General features: G+C 41.4%; 1 protein-coding gene across 1 annotated transcript in view; it reads left to right on the forward strand.

Moving 5' to 3' along the window:
• The first annotated feature begins 1839 nt into the window (after positions 1-1839).
• The window catches only part of elmo3 (engulfment and cell motility 3), a 35825-nt gene continuing 15638 nt past the window's right edge, over positions 1840-22026 (forward strand). The window contains exons 1-5 of the mRNA XM_047388275.1: positions 1840-2077; positions 13544-13652; positions 18809-18849; positions 19621-19693; positions 21728-21778. Of these exons, the coding sequence (XP_047244231.1) occupies positions 13575-13652; positions 18809-18849; positions 19621-19693; positions 21728-21778 (243 nt within the window). The 5' untranslated portion in view covers positions 1840-2077; positions 13544-13574. The remainder of the gene's footprint in view (positions 2078-13543; positions 13653-18808; positions 18850-19620; positions 19694-21727; positions 21779-22026) is intronic.

The following is a 22026-nucleotide window of genomic DNA, read 5'->3' on the forward strand; positions in this document are numbered from 1 at the left end:
TGTGCGTCTAAATCTGTAGTTTTCTGGTCCTCGACAGGAGGAGCCCCTCTGAATGGTGTCAGGTAGCAGAAAGAAAGCGACAGCAGGGGGCAGACGTGAGCAAACCCAGTAAGCGTTAAATATGCTGTCAGAAGTCACTCATTTTCTTTCAAAATAAAGGTGCTGTTTTGTTCAACGTGTTAGGAAATCAAAATAAGAGAAAAATAACGTATAATGTTTTAGAATTGTTATTTGTCTTCACATTAAATTTGTCAAAAGCCACAAATCTACTTTATACGTTCTCTAATAACAACAATCTATATATGTAAACTGCATATCACTTTTCTGCTGCATTGTTACCATAAAGGTGTACAATAATCTTTTGACGGTTTGATGCCATTTTATGTTTACACTACAACAAGACGGATTGAACTCTTGTATAGAAATAATAATAATAATCTCTCCCTGTTGGTTGGAGTAAGGGGCAGTCAGGTTTAGCCTAAACCGGCTCAGTTATGGTTGAGGTGCAAACACACCCTCCATTTCTGCTACCTGTATGACCCCTTCTCTTTTCCAATGGTTATAATCAGTCTGACAGAGGGAGGTATCCCAATCCTTGTGGTTTTTAGTATAACAATGACCATCAGTGGGACCCTTTGTGGGGTTCCTTGAGACGACATTGTTGTAAATAAGCGCTGTTCAACTAAATAATCTGAACTGAAACTATCTCTGTAGTTATGCTGCTATAGGCTTAGGCTGCTGGAGGACATAATGACCACTTTCACCCTCTTCGCTACATTCTCACACTACTCTCCAATTTTGCATTATTTGCTGTTATTTCAGTTTTTAACTTTGTTCTCTCTTTTCTCTTCCTAGAAGCTACACCTGGCCTGGCTCTGTGTCTACCTGTGACATTTTTCTGGAGAGGGGCATAGTCCAAGCTTCTGCTGGCAACAACTTAATGCTCACCTTCTACAGATGATCCACATAGCCCTGTCTTTCAGTGTTTAACCCTTTCTCTCTCCTAGACATGGTTACTGACTGAGCTTCTACTGTAACTAACTCTATGTTCTCTCTTTCAGACTCTAACCTTGAAAACTGGATCAGAGTTTATCTGTTCTTTCTTTCTAGATGAAACGACTAAAGGAGCTACATTCATTAACATTTACTTTTCCTTCCCATAGAAAGTACTCCTGGATCAGTGCTTCTTTGTTCTCTTTGTGTCTCTGCTCTGTTCTCTCAAACCTCCAGTCGGTCGTGGCAGATGGCCGCTCACACTGAGCCTGGTTCTGGTTCTGCTGGAGGTTTCTTCCTGTTAAAAGGGAGTTTTTCCTCTCCACTGTCGCTACATGTATGCTCAGTATGAGGGATTGCTGCAAAGTCAACGCCAGTGACTGTCCACTGTCTCTACATGCTCATCCAGGAGGAGTGAATGCTGCAAGTCACTGACTGGATGCAATCTGCTGGGTTTCCTTACATAGAAAAACTTTTTATCCAATTTGAATAAAAAACTGAATCTGACTGAACTGTTCAATGATTATGATTAATAGGAATGTATGAACCTGACTTTGTGAAGAACCTTGAGACAACATATGTTGTGAATTGGTGCTATATAAATAAAACTGAATTGAACTGAATTAATACTTTAAACGCAACCCTGCAGACATTTACTAGCATGTAAAAGAAGTTTAAATAAAAACAGTTTGCGTCCAATGGAATAACATAATTGGGTCAATAATTTCATCATTGGTCCAAGATTCACCTGTGATGGACCAATCAGTGACCGCTGGAGGTATTCACCAGATGGATGGATGGATGGATGACTAATCTATTTGATTTTATTGCGAAAAACCTGAACCGGAAACAACATGGTGATCCCGAAATTGACACAGTTCAAGTCAAACTGATCTGAACCTCTGAAGCCAACCCGGAACTTTTTGACCAGTTAATAATCCCTGAAGACGGAGAGTTTGGTGTCTTCCGTCGGTTTTTCGAAGGTTTTATAGGAAAGTCCATCTGTTTTGTTCCGAAGAAGAAACTAAGAAGTGCTTGAAATGTTTTCGTTGTGACGGCGGTGGTTCCTGCAGGACGCGAGCAGGTAAGAACAGGAGAAACCCAGTCACTTTAATGTTTGAAAATCTAACTTCAATTTGAAGTCAGATTTTCAAACTCGGCAGAAAAACGCTTTTAAAATCACACTGTTACTTTATATGTGATAAATGGTTTAGTTTATTCTAATGACCAATCAGAAGGTGGAAAGTCAGAATCTGTTAACTTCCCGCTAAGCTTTGGATTTTGATGCTTGTTAAAACTTGTTTTTCTGAACAAATATTAGATTAATGTGTGTGTCAGGAATTTCAGACAGCTCCAACCCTCCTCCACTCACACACACTCATAGACAGTCCACAGTAGAGTGGGGTACTGGCGGTCCATGGGCCGTACAGAACCATGGCTTTGCAGTCCAACACAAGCTCAGAGTGTTCTGTTGGTTTAGGCTTCATGAAGCAAACTGCAGACAGTAGCTGCTGCTGGACGTTGCAGACACCCAACAGCTCCCAGTTATTAATTATGGGAATTCACTTTATCCATGTGCTGCCAGTCCGCAACACATTTAGTCTCAAGGAACTGTACAGGTCCAACCCCCCCAGCTAGTTCATTCCGGTCACTGGGTCAGATTCTGCATCAACACATTGCAGCAGTCCCTCCTCAGCAAGCGTTGGGTGACTGTGGAAAGGAAGAAGTCCATTTTAACAGGAGGAAACCTTCAGCAGACATCTGCTTCAACCAGCTGGGTGTGGAAAGGACAGACAGGAGAAAGAAAATGCTGTAGCAATGAACCAGGTGTACTTTCTATGGAAAGTAAAAACAAAAGGAATACTCAAAGTTAATGCTAGCAGTAGTTTCATCTGTGGCCTATTCCAGGAAGGAGACAATGGGACATGGGTACCTTCTCTGAAGAGAACTCAAAGTTAGTGGCAGCAATAATTGCTGATAATGCATAAATGGAGAGTAGCAGGAGATAAAGTAGAGTGAGCAAGTATATCTACAAAGCACATTTGAGCACCAAGACAGTTCAGTGCTTTACGTGATGAAAAAGGGACATTGCAGTTGAATGATGAAGGAAAGTAAAGTGGACCTCCAGTTGCCTGTAGCAGCAGACCTTCAGACAGTCTAGTTATATTCATGTTCCGATTGGAAAAAGAGAAATTTTATTAATGATCCAGGTCATTACTCCACCAAGTTGAAACCAAAACTCTGACAAACTGAAATATGGTGCACTTGGTGATGAGATTGACACCTGATGACAGGATGAACCCGGTTTATCATCAGCTGCTGCAATGGACGGACTTAATGATTACCTGTGCTTTATTACTCTGACTTCAGTGAACGTGGCGGAAGTTGAACTCTCATCACTTCTGTTTAGACACTGACACACATGCAGAAAGTGTGGTTTCAGCTTCCACCTCTGCTGCTTAATTCTAGGAACATGGTGAACAGGCTCAGACAGGCTCAGACACCCTCTGATTTCCACTCTGTGCCGGAGGCTCCTCTCAGGAAACCCACTGTCTTCTCAGTGGAGGACAGGATGACACGCCTGATCAGCCGCTTCTATGTTGAAACTTAAGGAAATAATGAAAATTGACAAGTTTTAGCTGTTGTAGCTTTTATTTTGCATGCTTCATTGCTTGTGTGTGGGACAATCCTTGGCTGAAAATGCAGAGATGTTTGTTTGCTGGCTTTGGTTTACTTCCACATTTCTGCTGATAAAGTCAGGAAATATGACGTTTATTTTCATAGAGTGTCAGGAACACTTTCTGAACAGGAAGTACAGGGAGTGACGCTTGCTTAAGTGTATCCTTGTTGCTGGAAAATGGCATCACAAACTGAGCACGGCTGGGTCTACCATTGGTTCTGACTCATGTTCAGACAGGTTGTGAAGAACCATAGAAGAGCTCCAAGCTCTGGAAGGTCTTTCGACCTAAATGAATCTTTATTCCTGTTTGTATCTAACACCTTTCTGGAATAAACTCATGGTTGCAGTACTTCTGTGATATTATATCCAGGTACAAGAGAAAGCAGCTCATTGGTCCTACCTGCGCCGTACATTCAGGTACATAAAACATGAGATGGACACCAACACAGCATAAAACAGGTGCATCATTAAAAAATCTTATTTCAGTATTTCAATCAAGTTGGTTGAAATTTATTCTGCGCTCAGTGTGATCCATCTTGGAGCTTATTTCTGTAAAGTTTGATGATCACGGGTCTCAGAACGCTCCTGACTAAGCCAGGTAGTCTCAGCCCAGTATCAGCTGAGTTCTAGGGGGCGAGCCTGTTTCTCGGGCTGACAGAGGGATGCAGCAATCAACCAGTCAGCTTTATTTATAGAGCTCTTTATACGCCCAAAGTGGTGCACAGGTCCATAAAATTCAGAAAATAAACAACATTAGCAATAAAACCCAACAACAGTAAAACTAATAGAACTAGAAAAATTAGCATTTTCTGCAAAAATGCAGTATGAATGCTGTAAGCTGAATTTTTTAGCTGAAAGCTGGCAGAAACAAGCTGAAATTGACTGCAGAAAATCTGCTGAAATCTGATAAATTAGTAGAAATAGCAGAAACAGCAAAGAAAAACTGTCATCTGGTCTGTTTGAGCAGGAAGACTATTAGCTATAAAACAGCTTAACAATTTAAAGTTACCTCAAAACTACTTGTTGAAAGAGTTGTTGAAATGCAAGAACTGACAAAAACTTTAAAAAAACTGGAAAGAGCTGCCATAGATGAGCTGAAAAAGCATAGACTGAAGCAAAAATATAGCCTATGAAGTTGAAGTCAGAGCTAAAATACATAAAAAAATAGGAGAAATTTCAGAAAAAATGAACTAACAACAAATACGCTGAAGAAACACAAAAACAAACAAGAAATTGCCTAAAAAACACAGAAATGTGGAGAAAGAGAAGCTACAATCCTAACGTTAGCATATTGGCTATCACTAGCATGAAGGCTGATATTAATTTAACCCATCTACCATGCAAAAAGCAATGTATAAGCTAAAATGAGCTAAAATGCTAATGCTTACTACAGTAAGCATTAGCATTACTGTTGTATTCAAAAGTTTATGAAATTGCCGTTTAAAATTATTCACTCTTCAGCATTCACACAATAATAATAATAATAAACTAGAAGATTTCTGAAGACATTTAGACGGGGCCTGCCTCTTGGTGCGTGCTTCTCAGAACAGAGCCAACGGTTGGGGGCTGAGGTACAGAACCAAAGCAACAGAACGGTGTTCATCATGATTGAGGGTAGAAGGTTAAGATGTCTATCCACACCAGTAATCATGCGTCCTTGCATTGCTTTGGCAGTCGCAAATAAATAAAGAGTCCAGTTTAGAGATGTGTAGTAATAGGTGCCACCAGGCAATGGCATGGGAGTCAGGCCACTCACTGTTCTCCGTTCATTGCCATGGAAGGCCCCAACTGAGGAATGTTGAGGCTTTTATTTTGTAAATATCATTGAGTTTATTTTGAAAGGATAAAGTAGTGTTAAGACCAATGCTGCAATTATCGCTGTGTGAAATATGAAGACGTTTATTTTGTAGGGTATATCTAGGTGTTGTTTTGAAAATCCAGTATAGTTGTCCTTTCAGGTCTGGAGTATTTCCACTAGATATAAAGAACCTGCTTGCTATTCTAAAACCATTGTGTATGCTATTATCAGCTTAAAAAATAAAAACAAACTATGGAACGCTGAGGCTTTTATTTTGAAAGTTTCAGTAAGCCTTATTTCAGAGGACCAGCATAGCACCTTTTACAACACTGGGTGAACTCCAACAGTACTGTAATGCCCAGTCCTGCAATGATATATAGTTTAAAATGTAAAGACTTTTATTTTGTAGAGCATGTTTTGTCTTATTTTGAAAGTCCAGCAAGGTTGTCCTTTCAGGTCTGGGTTAGTTCAATTAGTTGTTCTAAAATCATTGTCTATGCTATTATTAGCTTAAAAAAATCATTAGTAACTATGAAAGGTTGAGGCTTTTATTTTGAAAATTTCAGTAAGCCTTATTTTAAAGGGCTGACCAGGTCCTATTTCTTACACTGGATGAGCTCCAACATTATTGTGAAGCCCAGTGTTGCAATTTTCTATAGTTTAAAATGTAAAGGCTTTTATTGTGTAGAGCATGTTTTGTCTTATTCTGAAAATCCAGCATGGTTGCATTAGCTATATAGAACCTGCTTGCTATTCTAAAATCATTGTGTATGCTATTATCAGTTTAAAAAATCATTAATAACTGTGGAAGGTTGAGGCTTTCATTTTGAAAATTTCAGTAAGCCTTATTTTAAAGGGCTGACCTGGTCCTATTTCCTACAATGGATGAGCTCCAACATTAGTGTGAAGCCCAGTGCTGCAATTATCTATAGTTTAAAATGTAAAGGCTTTTATTTTGTAGAGCCCGTTTTGTCTTATTTTGAAAATCTAGCAGGGTTGTCCTTTCAAGTCTGGGTTATTTCCATTGGTCATATAGAACCTGCTTGCTCGGCTGAAATCATTGTTTATGCTATTAGCTTTAAAAAAATCACTTGTACATATGGAAGGTTGATGTTCAGTGTAAAAAGAGGCTTTTATTTTGTAGCGTATGTGTAGGTCTTATTTTGAAAGTCTAGTTTGGTTGTCAGCTATGACTGACTTATTGTGATCACTTATGGAAGCTTCTGGCCTGAGCTCAGCCTCAGAGCCAGTCTCTGTCAGAGGTTACTTAAGTTCACTGGCAGCTGTGTTCTGTTGCTATGGTAATTAATGAGCGCCCAACAGCTGCTGTTGCTATGGTAACTAATGAGCGCCCAACAGCTGCTGTTTCTCACTCATGCAGCACCACACTTTGTGTCTCATCATGGCCTGGCTTTATAACATGGAGGCGCATGCTCCCGAACTACTGCCCATAACTCGGAAACCGTAAGGGCTATCGACGTCATTCTTGGACTGTTTTTATCAGAACGGACAGGGTAACGAGAATATTAACACTTTTTTCTTGAAAATATAATATTAAAGGCACAACACTAGGTGAAAAGAAAGGGAAAAATGGAGAAAAACACAAAAAATGCCTGAACATGCTCTCAAACAACATCTAATAACTCGGAAACTATAAGGGCTATCGATTTGATTCATGCACCGTATGAATCAGCAGGCCTTGCTGAACAATCTTGGAGCTTCTCAAGTTTCTACAAAAATCTGTCTGGGAGGTGTGACCCTATGAAAAAGTGGATTATTTTGACCACTTTTAACCCGAATGAAGGTGAATTTTTCACTCTCAAACAAACCTACTTCATGAGGAAACGATAAAAGGTATCCAAACAAACATTGGACCGTAGGTATCAGCAGGGATCGGTGAACAATCCTGGAAATTTTCATGTGTCTACATAAATCCATGTAGGAGATATGACAGTGTAGAAAAGTGGATAATTTTGAAATTTTTCAATTTCCAGCGATTTTGGGCAGGACAGATTTGGTACTCCTAAACAAACCTTTTTTATGACAAAACGATAAAAGGTATCAAAACAATTCCTTCAATGTGAGCGCCAGCAAGGTCTGAAGATAAATCTGCACAAGGTTCATGTCTCTACCTCGAACGGTTTACGAGTGGCGGCGATTCAAATACGTGAGTTTGGTGATTTTTTGCTCAAGAGTTTTTCTGAAATTCCTATAGATTTCCTATACAGGGTGTGTTGACTTTGCGTTGCTTTGGGGCGTGTTGCCGGAAAACTGTTTGTCCCACATCAATGAGGGTGACATTTTCTTAATCGCGAAAGAGCATCCTACGTTTTGATGGGTAATTTGTATAGGTAGAGTGAAAATTGAGCGAGTGAAGAGAGTTTGTTCGTTCTTTTTCAGGTTATTAAAAAACCTACAGTGTACACTCTAGCAATAGAAGAATTCCGTCATTGGATTACATTATAACACTGAAAATCTGGCAAAATTGTAATAACGTTTGAATCCAAATAATAGAAAAACTGTAAAAGATATCAAAAAGTTGAATTAAACAGTAATAGCAGAAGGCTGTAAAAGCATTTTAAAAGTTGAATGGTGTTTCTAGCTGAAAGTATGCAGAAGTAGTTAAATGGCAAAAACAGTGAAGTTTTAGAAGAATTTTTGCCGTTTTCCATTCACTCCAATGGGGGCAAAAAAGTCATAAAAACCTGAATATTTTAAAAGGTTTAAAATATATAAATACCAAAAGTCATAACCGGAATGTCCTGAAAGGGCTGAATATTGTGAAATTTGAACGGTTAAAATAGCACAAAGTATGCAGGAGGAGTAGCGAATCAAAAAGTGTACGGAAGCAACCAGAAGAAGAAGAAGAAGAAGACGGAATAATAAAGAATAAAGAGAAACAGAATCTCAATAGTGTGAATGCCTACAGCATTCACACTAATAAAAGCACCTAAACAGTCAGTCAGTCATTTTCTATAGCTTCTTCCATACTGGGTCGCAGGAATGCTGGTGCCTATCTCCAGCAGTCTATGGGTGGGAGGCGGGGTCACCCTGGACAGGTCGCCAGTCCATCACAGTTTTCACAAAAGAAAATAAAAACATTAATAAAGCAAGACCAATACTTATTTAAAAAAGATTTAAGATCATTCTAGGTGTTGGTCATCCTTACAGAGAGTGGGAGATCTTTGAAAAGTTTGGGAGCTGCAGCAGAGGAACATCTAAAAGCAGCAGGTTACCTGAACTCAGAGTTCTGCTGGGAACAAACCCATGAGGTCCGATAAGTCGGGAGGTGCCTGACTGTTTAAACATTTAAAAACGGAACGAAAAATCTTAAAAACAATCCTAAAACATACAGGGGGGACAATATGGGAGTAATGTGGTCAGCAGATGGGCAGCAGGGTTTTGGACCAGCTGCAGGCGATGAAGAAGATGGTTGTCCATCCCAGTATAGAGAGAGTTGCTGGAGTCCAGTCTAGAGGTCATAAAAGCATAGATCATCCTTTCAGGGGCTCTATGAGGTGCACATGGTTTGATTTTAGAAATCAACCTCAGATGGTAGAAGGTGGCCTGGCCTCTGTACTGACCTGTTTATCAAGTTTAGAACCGTTCTAACAAACACCTGAGAATTCCTGACAGCAGTACAGCAAGAAGAATTTAAAGGTCCAGTTTCACTGCTGCTCTGTTAGCAAATCATCTTCACCTCAGGCTTATTTCCATCCAGGTTAAGCTCCAGCCAAGGTTTACCAGGTGTCCTACTGACTGGTGTTGGAGATGATGTCTGGTCTGTGAGACCCCCTGCAGGACTTACAGTACAAACAAGGCAGAATATGAGGTATATCATTTAAATATGAAGCTCGGCCAACAACTGGATGCTACAACATTGTTGTATGAGAGGAGAGGTACGGGGGGAACCTTCTAGTGCTGCTGAACTACATCAGCTGGCTTTATCAGAATTACTGCATCAATGCAGCATGGCTTGGAGGAGATCAGCCTGTGGTTCTGCTGACAGGTTCAGGACTTCAGCTCTATGTTGTTGGTTCTGGTGTCTCATCTTCCTGTAGAAAACATGGCAACATCAGCAAACTGGTACCTTTGACAGTGTGGGCCGGTACTGAGTCATGGTGTAAAATTAAATAGGCATCTCCATAAAGCTTGTCAGCAGAAGGAAGCATGAAGATCTCTAAGATGTCCTGGTTGATGCCTGGTCTGACTTTTGGCCTGATAAAACCCAGTGCATCAGAACCAGCAGATGACAAAGCTCCTTATATCATCACTGACTGTGGAGTCTTCACACTGGACCTCAGCAGCTTGATCCTGGGCCTCTCCACCCGTCCTCCAGACTCTGGGACCTTGATTTCCAGATGAAATCCAAACCTTACTTAAAAGATGACTTTGTTTTCTCTTCTTCCTTCTTTAATCTATTCTTTTCTCCTTCTCTCCCTTTTTCCCTTTTCTGACCTCTCTTCCTTTCCTTCTCTTTTTCCCTTTCATTTCCGTCTCCGTGTCCATTGCATTTTAAATAATCCCAAAGCAGTTTCTGATAAAGTTTATTTTATAAATATCAAGCAGAGCATTATAGCGTTAGCCGTAATGCTCCACTTGTGTAAGTAAATCTGTTGGGCTTCTTCTTGGCAGTCAGACAACAATCTGATGACTGCTCTGCCAGACAGGACACGATGAAAAGAGGACTTAGGACCACTGAGTAACAGTCCAGTTCTTTTTCTCCTTAGCCCAATTAAGATGGTTCTCATGTTGTGCCTAGTTCAAGAGTAGCTTGACACCATGAATGTGACCATTGTAGCACATGTCCTGGATACTTATGTGTTTGGTGGTTCTTGAAGTTGTGACTCCAGCTGCAGTCCAAACCTTGTAAATCTGCTTTAAATTCCTGAATGAGCTTTGCTTCAGCGTCTTTTAAAAGCTGCAGTCATCCCTGATGCTGGTGCACCTTTTCCTACCACACTTTTTCCTTCCACTCAACTTTTTATTAATTCGCTTAGATACAGCTCTGTGAACTGCCAGCTCTGTGTACAATTATATGTTGTAATTATCTGAGAAATGTAGTTTTGAGTTTTCATAGGCCATAAGCCAGAACCATCAGAATTTACAGAAATAAATGAGTGAAATTTATCAGTCTGTTTTGAATTGAATTAGTGACATAATGGACCTTTTCAGAGGTATTCTAATTCACTCAGATGCTCCTGTAAAATCTCATTTCATCACCAAGCACTTAAACAGAATTTCCATGATAACAGAACAGAATCTTGTTCGTTTGGATCTTCACTTTGGACACTTTATATTTAAAGGAATAAAATCTGGGTGTGGCTGAGATGAGGTAAGAAGGCTTTAAATATGTGTGATTGAACAACTTTTTCAGGCTGAAGGAATGGAGCATCCTTCATCCTCAGATAGTAACACAGCAGGAAGATCTGGACCAGTCTGTTTGGGCCCATTGAAGGGACTACAAGGATCAGCAGCAACAACTGTTTATTTTTAAACAGCAGACACCAAGCTGGACCTTGTCCATTCTGCAGCCAGAAGGAACCTTTTGGACCCATCTGTACAGTTCCATGTGCTGGAAGAGCGAATGAGACTTGGGGGAGCACAACAGGTCCTTCTGTATTCTTCAGGGAAGTGTGTGTGTGTGTGTGTGTGTGTGTGTGTGTGTGTGTGTGTGTGTGTGTGTGTGTGTGTGTGTGTGTGTGTGTGTGTGTGTGTGTGTGTACAACTGTATGCAGGCCTTCTCAGTTTTACTCACAGAGCCAGAAATGGAGAGTAAAACAGGAACAACACATCTTCTACGGATTCATTTAAAAAGCGACAGATGGTGTCCATGAGTCATCATTCAGCTGACCCGGTTGCTGTTTGGGTTGGTTTGTTACATCTGTACCAAGCAGAACTAACAGCTCAGTCTCTGTGGGTTCATTGCAGGTTTATAGCTCAGCTGTAATATTACCGTTGGAATGTTATTGCATTATGAAATGTTGTTTTATTGTCATATGAGGCACAACGCTGTGGATTAGTGGTTTCCACTGGTGCTTCACAGTGAGAAGGTCCTGTGTTCAAATCCAACCTGTGGTTTCTTAAAGTAGTTAGTGTGGCTGCTCTGCTGGATCTCCAGCTTTTTCCTGGTCCTCACCTTTTTCATGCTGTTCTTGGGTTACTGGTAATGTGTTTGGTGTGTACCGGTAATGGTCAGTGTTAGGTGTGTACCGGTAATGGTCAGTGTTAGGTGTGTACCGGTAATGGTCAGTGTTAGGTGTGTACCGGTAATGGTCAGTGTTTGGTGTGTACCGGTAATGGTCAGTGTTAGGTGTGTACCGGTAATGGTCAGTGTTAGGTGTGTACCGGTAATGGTCAGTGTTTGGTGTGTACCGGTAATGGTCAGTGTTAGGTGTGTACCGGTAATGGTCAGTGTTTGGTGTGTACCGGTAATGGTCAGTGTTTGGTGTGTACCGGTAATGGTCAGTGTTAGGTGTGTACCGGTTGTGGTCAGGGTTTGTTGTGTACCGGTAATGGTCAGTGTTAGGTGTGTACCGGTAATGGTCAGGGTTTGTTGTGTACCGGTAATGGTCAGTGTTAGGTGTGTACCGGTATTGGTCAGGGTTTGTTGTGTACCGTTAATGGTTAGTGTTTGGTGTGTACCGGTAATGGTCAGTGTTAGGTGTGTACCGGTAATGGTCAGTGTTAGGTGTGTACCGGTAATGGTCAGTGTTAGGTGTGTACCGGTAATGGTCAGTGTTTGGTGTGTACCGGTAATGGTCAGTGTTAGGTGTGTACCGGTAATGGTCAGTGTTTGGTGTGTACCGTTAATGGTCAGTGTTAGGTGTGTACCGGTAATGGTCAGTGTTAGGTGTGTACCGGTAATGGTCAGTGTTAGGTGTGTACCGGTAATGGTCAGTGTTAGGTGTGTACCGTTAATGGTCAGTGTTTGGTGTGTACCGGTAATGGTCAGTGTTAGGTGTGTACCGGTAATGGTTAGTGTTAGGTGTGTACCGGTATTGGTCAGTGTTTGGTGTGTACCGGTATTGGTCAGTGTTAGGTGTGTACCGTTAATGGTTAGTGTTTGGTGTGTACCGGTAATGGTTAGTGTTAGGTGTGTACCGGTAATGGTTAGTGTTTGGTGTGTACCGGTAATGGTCAGTGTTAGGTGTGTACCGGTAATGGTTAGTGTTAGGTGTGTACCGGTAATGGTCAGTGTTAGGTGTGTACCGGTATTGGTCAGTGTTTGGTGTGTACCGGTATTGGTCAGTGTTAGGTGTGTACCGTTAATGGTTAGTGTTTGGTGTGTACCGGTAATGGTTAGTGTTAGGTGTGTACCGGTAATGGTTAGTGTTAGGTGTGTACCGGTAATGGTCAGTGTTAGGTGTGTACCGGTATTGGTCAGTGTTAGGTGTGTACCGTTAATGGTTAGTGTTAGGTGTGTACCGGTAATGGTCAGTGTTAGGTGTGTACCGGTATTGGTCAGTGTTAGGTGTGTACCGGTAATGGTTAGTGTTAGGTGTGTACCGGTAATGGTTAGTGTTAGGTGTGTACCGGTAATGGTTAGTGTTAGGTGTGTACCGGTAATGGTTAGTGTTAGGTGTGTACCGGTATTGGTCAGTGTTAGGTGTGTACCGGTAATGGTTAGTGTTAGGTGTGTACCGGTAATGGTTAGTGTTAGGTGTGTACCGGTAATGGTTAGTGTTAGGTGTGTACCGGTATTGGTCAGTGTTAGGTGTGTACCGGTAATGGTTAGTGTTAGGTGTGTACCGGTAATGGTTAGTGTTAGGTGTGTACCGGTAATGGTCAGTGTTAGGTGTGTACCGGTAATGGTTAGTGTTAGGTGTGTACCGGTAATGGTTAGTGTTAGGTGTGTACCGGTAATGGTCAGTGTTAGGTGTGTACCGGTATTGGTCAGTGTTAGGTGTGTACCGGTAATGGTTAGTGTTAGGTGTGTACCGGTAATGGTTAGTGTTTGGTGTGTACCGGTAATGGTCAGTGTTAGGTGTGTACCGTTAATGGTTAGTGCAGAAAACAGACGGATGGAACATGGCCCTCATTAAGATGTGACATTTTCTCGTTATCTCCAGCTGCTGAGGAGTGAGGTCTAAAGGAGCCAACATGCCACAGCAGAAGGACATAGTGAGGATAGCCATCCAGATGCCTGGAGCGTACCCCCAGCTCATACAACTGGACCAGGTAGCGTATGTTCACTTAGCGGCAAACATGTCTAAATGTCTGTTTGTGGCTTGAAATGAAAGCGGCATATTACCAGGATTATTGTCAAATATGAAGATTATCTGATGTCTGCTTATATTTTCTGTCAGTACAGAGTTTTGGTCTCAGGGCGTACTGACACCAATATTCAATATAACATAAGCAATATAAACTCAAGATAATTCGACAATAAACAGTCCTTTATGTATCTGTCCATGTATATATTTATATATTTATATTTATCTGTTTCTATCCATCTGTATTCATTTTTGTGTTCATCTCCATCTTTCTAGCTATTTATTTATCTTCCTTCATCTACATCTATTTAAATTAATCAGGATTAATTGAAGTCTTACGTGAAAAATTCATGAATAAATTCAAAAGTTGTTTTGTGGACTTTAAAAGTTCTTCTACATGAACAAAATGGAAAAAACTGCAAACAATTGAGATGGATAAGATGCTCATTAACTGCAGTATTCTGAAGTAAATCCACATTTATTATATTTTAATAGTGAATCAGATATTTAAATAAGGAACTACAGCAAATGAATAAAGGAGCAAGTCTGAACATTGAATTATTTTCCACACTCTGATATTCAGTCTGAGTTCATGTGATCACTTCCTGCTGATGAACGTGTGTTTAACAAGTGAATGTCAGTGAGAGAAGGAGCTGCATTTTATTTTGAAATCCTGCCTCCGTTCCTGTCAGGACAGTTGAAAGACTGGATCCTTTACACATGTTTGTATTCAAATAAAGACGAACTTTATTTGAAGTGCACGCCTACAGCAGCAGGTTAATTAGTTTTGGCCCATATGAGCTTCCATACAAGGACATAACCTACCACAGTTGATTTCTCTTTTGTTCTCCGCTCCGCGCTCTCCAGCGTTGTTTAAAAATAAAAAATAAAATAAATAACTTGACTGTGGGAGGAAGGGGGTCCACCCCGCCCCTCCAACAAGGAGAACCCTGATGTTCCTCGGTGTTCTCCTCCTCACATCAAGAATTCAATAGACGTGTTCCTCCGCCATAACTTGGAAACAAAATAGTCCCTTTCCTGCTGCGGTAAATTGGTAACACCTAGAGATGGTTAATAATTTATTGCAGATCGTGATTGTCTTGGGGTGGGGTTATTTTGGCAAACTGGGCCAGCAGAACATTATGTGAGGTGGGAAACAAACCTGCCATTTCTTACACAGAAAACCTTCCCCACTGTGAAACATGGTGGTGGCAGCTTCATGCTATGGGAAGCTTGTCTTCAGCAGAGACAGGGAAGCTGAGATGATGGGAAGATGGATGGAATTAAATCCAGAATAGTTCTGGAAGAAATCTTGTTAGAGGCAACAGAAGACTTGAGACTGGGTTGGAGGCCTAGTCAAAGTTCAGACCTAAATCCAACTACTAATCTGTGGCAAGACTTTAAAGGCTGATCTATAGACCCATAGAGCTGGCTGCTTCAGTGTGTAAGCTTTGTAGGCTTGGAAAACATCTGGATTCACATCAGGCCAACAGAGATTAAAGGAGCCGTTTAAGGTCAGTGGCGTTCATATTTTCTTCTGTGGATCCTTCACATGGAAGCTGGAGCTGGTAAGACTGAAGATAGCCATTCATAACAAAATGTCCTTCAAAGACAACAGCAGCCTGAGGTCCATGTGCAACAGGACCACACAGACCTTCCTACAGTTGCTTTATACAGACATACTATGGTCTCCACTGGCTAGTCTGGAGTGAAGAGGTTGAGCAGGCAGCTTCATGTGGGACTCGTTTAAATAAAGAAAGACATAATGTGGAGGACAAGGAGCCAGAAACCAGAGGGGTCTGGTGTTTCCTGATGTGATGGACTCCCACACTTCTCCTCCCAGAGTCATTAACCCCGGCTCAGGGTGTGTGTGAGAGGAGCTGCCTGGTGCAGATCCCACACCCGTAGGTTTCATCACATCCGTTGAGCTTTTCTCCTGACATGGATCATGTGTTTATGCTGAACTAACAGAGGTTTTGGAAAGTCATAAATTCCATATTTTATAAGAAGAAATAATAATTGCTTCAGCGTTATTGGTAAGGATAATATTTTACTGACTTCATCCTCTCTTGGCCATTAGATGATGTCCTCACAGCTCTCTGAGCTTCAGACATGAAGGACAGTTGGAGTCCACCCAGCTGTTGATTCACGTTTGATTCAAGCAGTCCTTTGTGATAATAAACACACTGCTATTGCAATACTTTGTTGTGTCTGATTTTCAAAGGTCACTGAGGGTCAATACATAAAGCTTTTTATTGTTGTTCAATCTTTATTGAACAACAATAAAAAACAGAGCTTCTTATTTACTGCTGTGGACATGTTACAGTGTTGAAATCAGTGAATCACTTCATTCAGTTGCATTAACAGTAGGCCTGCACTTCATTTCACTAATAAATCATCAGTGTGTGCAAATTTAATTTGGAATGCAATACTGGTTAACTAATATAGCTGCTGTTCGCTGAGATCATCTGCAGTAGATGTCCACAGAGATTGTCCAAGGAGCTGAAGGTCTCAGAGTGCTGGAAGCAAACAGAGAGAGGAGTGAGGAGAACATGGATTTATCACAAACAATATTTACCAGTAATAATATTTACCAACATGGATTTGTGAACATCTTGCAGTCCTAATTAGCAGTGAGTTTGGATGAGACTCTCCAATTATTATGTGCATAAAACAATGATTGCTGTTTTATACACATACAGTCATATTGAATAAGTATAATATGGTTCTGGTGAGGCTCATTTGTCAGATTAAAACCTTCAGAGAGTAACAACCTTTCAACAGGTAATAAACAGACAGTATATTTCACTAATCATATTTAAGATATTTCTGCATTAAAAAGTTTTTAATTGGTTTGATGAAATTTTCCGATCTTTCAATGGCTGGATGCAAAAAATCATCATAATTGACATAAATAAAGGCTTGAAAACATCAGAATGTGGAGAATTAATCTGTATAATGTGTTGAGTGCTGGAGTTGGTTCTCTAAAATGAGATGTTGAACTGGATGAAACCTGGAAATCCGTTTGGTCCAAGCTGTGAGGTTTTTAACAACACCAGCATCTAAAGGCTTCAGTCACGATCAGACGCCTGTGTTTGGTGTCCACCAGGAGATGATGGTGTCTCCGCTTAGGTTCAGCTGCAGAGATAATTACTGTTAAAGACAAAGGTGTAGCAGCATGCTCCGGTTTAGCTGCAACTGCATGAGACCAAAAACATAACTTGCCACGTCTGCTGATGAAGATGAATAAATCTGAGCCTTATTTTTATCCTCAGAATCTAAAGGGAATATTAAATAAAGGACCTGTAGCTACAGACACATGTATACAAATCCTTATTTAAACATCTTATTTTGTAACAAAGTTTTGAATTAGTTTAGTTTTTCAGATGAAAATCTTTATTATTAAATTACCTTCTTGCATTAAGTTTCTCTGTCATTTTTTAGCGTTGGAGGCCTTATGGTGCTGCAAATAAATGCTTCATTATCAAACAGAATATGTTTCATCTTGTTTCTGTAAAAACATCTAAAGTCTGCAGCTGGAGTTTTAAGATGCTGATTCAAAGAAACATTATTGTGAGTGATGATCGACTCTCAGCAGAACATTGGGTCCATTTGTTTTATTCTAATGTACTCTGATCCAAACTCAAGTTAAAGTCGGCAGCCCTTTGGGGAAAAAAGCCTTAAAAATAAATCCATCTTGGGTTCACTAGTCTCCATAGCAACCATTATTTCCAGTGTCTACCTGCCAACCAGGTTTTCTGTCCCCGTATCGCAAACATCTACTCTGCTTTAACTAGATCAGTGAGTTTTGGTCTAATTAGACTCAGACCTTCCAGGTGGGTCTGCTGTGAAACGAAGGGTGAAGATGTTGAAAAGCACCTCATGTCCAATGTTAAGAACTGTAGAGGACCTGTGGTGCTGCAGGCCTCTTTCTCTTCCAGAGGTCCTGGGAATATTGTTATAAGTCATGGTATTATGAACTCTTTAATACCAGGACAGTCTGCCGGACTTAACCAAAACACTGATAATGGTTTGTTAGCGGGTCTTCCAACAGATCCAAAACCTACGGTCACATCAACCAGAACTGGTTCCCTGTTTTGTGGCACTGCTGACAAGACAGGGAAGTATTTCTTGTTTTTGAACACTAAAGAAATAAAGATTGAAGATGAAAAAAACTCAGTGTTTTTATCTTGTGCCACTAGTGACCTTTATTTTGTTAGTTGACTGAGAGGAAATGGAGAGGAGAGAGAGGAAGACATGGAGCAAAGGCCAATGGGCCAGGTCTCGAACCCGTGACGGCTGTGTTTAGGACTGTAGTGTCCGTACTTGGGTCACGTGCTTCACATCTTGCTGACAGGGATAGACCTAACTTCTGAAATATCACTTGTCTCCTCTTGTTCCCTGTTCTCCCATCAGTTCTCCTTCTTCAGCTTTAACCAAAAGTTTTCGTGGAGAAGTTCTTCAATTGTTTCCTAGAAACGTTTTGGATGTTCTTGGTTCTTTGTGCAGGATCCTGCGGATGGGTTAGAACATGCACGCCAGAACCAGGAGCAGAGGTGTGTTGGTGTCACACGTTCATGCTGTCCATTATTTTGAAGATGGTAAACAGGAGAAAACCAAAGGAGCTCAAGAAGGGCTCTGTCCATTTAGTTGATTTACCAACATGTTGAACTCTTTGAATGTCATTGACATTAAAGAGTCATCATATTTTAACATTTAGGACAAAACGGTTCATCTTGGAGCTCAGCCCACTCCGTCACAGCAAAGAAACTCTCCCATTGGCCCAACCATTTCCACCACATGCATCTGATTGGCTGCCATTAATAACAGACCATCCAGTGGGTCTACCACAGAACCTGAACACATTGTGATTGTGGAACCACCAGGCTGACCACTAATTGCAGCATAGCTGAGAGTCGGACAGGGAAGTAGTCTGTGTTTATGTACATACAGGATGGGATGCTGGCGCTGAGGCCCACGTTCTAGGGAGAAAGTGTTGGACAACGTGAGGACTTCTTCTGGTTTGCAGCCAGCTGGAGGAGCTGCGGTGATGGCATCCCATAACTTCATGTTGATGCTGAACCGTGAGGTTCTGACTGTTGCTCTGTTGTGTTTTTGCAGAAAAAGCCTCTGTCTGCTGTCATCAAGGAAGTGTGTGATGGGTAAGTTGGACATCTTCAAGTTCATTAATATCTAATTATTACTTTGTTTCAGTGCTTTGCAAAAGTTTCCAACCACCCCTGTGATCTTTTAAAGTGGTCTCAGTTCAGGATCTTTGGATTTGGCTGTTTCGTTACTCATGTCCAGTCCTTGTCCCTGACCATGACAACATTTAACCACAAAGTAAAAAACAATCTGCAGCAGATGAATAAAAAAAGAGGGAAATCATTTTCTGCTTTATGAGACGTTTTCAGCTAAAACACATTTTCTGTGTGTCAAGCTGTGCTAACTTTGGGAATGCTCATAATTTCAGCAAACATGGAAAAATGTTGTATTTAGAACAAAACTGGAGGCAACAAAGTACCTGAAAATCTGACCCATAACGTCGTCTTTGATCAAATCAGGGCTTCTAGTCTGGAAAAGTACAGATTAAAAGTATTTTCCAGGCACATTGGGAAACATTTGGCGAAAGAAAATAAAAGATGAAAAGTTTTTCCAGGCTTTATTTCATGTCTCCCTGTCTCAAAGACCTGCCCCCTGTCCAGCCCTCCGTCCTTTAAAGATTACAGTCAGAGGTTTTAGAGTGAGTAAAGTGTGATTGCTGAAATAAAATCAAATCCTTTCTAGCTTGGGTCAGAGGTAAAAATGAACCCTGGAAGGAATCCAATCAGAGTTAACTGGTTGAAGTAAACAAGAAGTTTATGTAAAATGTGAGAATGAATAAAAAAGCAACTTATTATGGGCTGATGTTCTGTTTCTGTGTTTGTGCTCAGCTGGAACCTTCCAGGTCCCGATAACTACGCTCTGCAGTACACCGAGGGAGTGCAGATGTACATCACTGAATCGGTCAGTAACATTATCCCATGTTGCAGACATTGGAACAGACTGAGCAGCAGGTCTGAAGTGGTTCCTCTCATGGTTCTGTGTCTGCCATGAACCTCTGCTGTTTCAGCTGTTTGGGTGTTTAAGCAAATGAAAGTAGGTCAGCCAGTTTAACTGCTGGTGTCAAAAATTCATCTCAACAAGATATTTCCAAAACTTAGGCTTTTACTGGAAGCTCTTCCAAGCTTTGGAAATACCCTTACCGGCTACTTTATTAGGTACACCTTGCTAGTATCGGGTTGGACCCCCTTTTGCCTTCAGAACTGCCTTAATCCTTGGTGGCATAGATTCAACAAGGTACTGGAAACATTCCTCAGAGAGTTTGGTCCATATTGACATGATAGCATCACACAGATGCTGCAGATTTGTCGGCTGCATCCATGATGTGAATCTCCTGTTCCACCACATCCTAAAGGTGCTCTATTGGATTGAGATCTGGTGACTGGAGGCCATTTGAGTCCAGTGAACTCATTGTCATGTTCAAGAAACCAGTCTGAGATGATTTGTACTTTATGACATGGCGCGTTATCCTGCTGGAAGTAACCATCAGAAGATGGGTCCACTGTGGTCATAAAGGGATTGACATGGTCAGCAACAATACTCAGGTAGGCTGTGGCGTTGACATGATGCTCAGTTGGTACTAGGGGGCCCAAAGTGTGCCAAGAAAATATCCCTCACACCATTACACCACCACCACCAGCCTGAACCGTTGATAGAAGGCAGGATGGATCCATGCTTTCATGATGTTGACACCAAATTCTGATCCGACCATCCGAATGTTGCAGCAGAAATCGAGACTCATCAGACCAGGCAACGTTTTTCCAATCTTCTATTGTCCAGTTTTGGTGAGCCTGTGTGAATTATAGCCTCAGTTTCGTCTTCTTAGCTGACAGAAGTGGCACCTGGTGTGGTCATCTGCTGCTGTAGCTCTTCTGCATGCCTTGGTTGTAGCGAGTGGTTATTTAAGTTACTGTTACATTTCTATCAGCTCGAACCAGTCTGGACATTCTCCTCTGACCTCTGACATCAACAAGGCATTTGTGTCCACAGAACTGCTGCTCACTGGATATTTGTCTTTTTCAGACCATTCTCTGTAAACCCTAGAGATGGTGGTGCATGAAAATCCCAGTAGATCAGCAGTTTCTGAAATACTCAGACCAGCCCGTCTGGCACCAACAACCATGCTACGTTCAAAGTCACTTAAATCACCTTTCTTCCTCATTCTGATACTCGGTTTGAACTGCAGCAGATCGTCTTGACCATGTCTACATGCCTAAATGCATTGAGTTGCTGCCATGTGATTGGCTGATTAGAAATCTGTGTTAACGAGCTGTTGGACAGGTGTAGCTAATAAAGTGGCCGGTGAGTGTAGATGTTTCAGTTTAGCAGCAGCTTCTTCACAAGCCTACAGGACATCTGTAGGGCACAATGTTGGTTCTGCACCGTGGGGGTGTGCGCAGTGGTCCCGAGTTCCTGTGCTCTGGGGGGCCTTTGGATGTCTGAGGCTCAGATCTCCTCCATGTCTGTCTCGGGTCCAGGGGGGCAGGTCTGTGGCTCCTCACTCTTGCTATTAAGTATTTTTATGGAGAAACTTTCTCTACACATGTGCTCACACATACACCCACAGGTGTCTGGATCCAGACATGCAGATATAAACACATGCTCTATATTGAGCTGTGGTTGCTATTAAATACATCCTGTCTTAATTAGTACTTTTCAAGGACAACATTGTTATATTTGTATGTGGTGTTTGTCCCTTTTTCTTTTTGTCTCTCTGCAGACTTCTAGGACACTTCTTGACACTCAGACAATAATCCTGAGGCTACTCTGCCGTTCCTGCCGAGACTTATCGTTTTCATGTGTCATGTTTAAATCTGATTAGAGAAATAAAAGAAATAACAGCTGGGCCGACCTTGGTGTTGTTGCTAGTGATGTCGGTCCAAACCATCTCAGCTGCTTCTCTGTTGCTCAGGTTGTGTTTCCCCTCTGTGTGTTCAGAACCGTCTGGACATAAAGAATGGCTGTATTCTGCGTCTGACCAAGGCACCGGTGAGTCTGCAGCCTCGCGCCACTGTCCCCTCTCACCTCCTCCTTTCTCACATTCCTGCTGTATTTATCTTCTCCTATGTTATATCAGGCTTTGGTTTGCATCCTTGCAGCAGGACCTTCCTTGGTCCACTGGGTTTTGGTTTAGTACCTTTTCTCCCGGAGTTGGAGGGTTAGTTATATTTTGATGTCATGATTGAACACAAGAATGAGAGAACATTTTAGACACAGGTCTGGTGTTTCCTTCTGCA

This window comes from Girardinichthys multiradiatus, chromosome 2, assembly GCF_021462225.1.
Source record: "Girardinichthys multiradiatus isolate DD_20200921_A chromosome 2, DD_fGirMul_XY1, whole genome shotgun sequence".
Lineage (NCBI taxonomy): Eukaryota > Metazoa > Chordata > Actinopteri > Cyprinodontiformes > Goodeidae > Girardinichthys > Girardinichthys multiradiatus.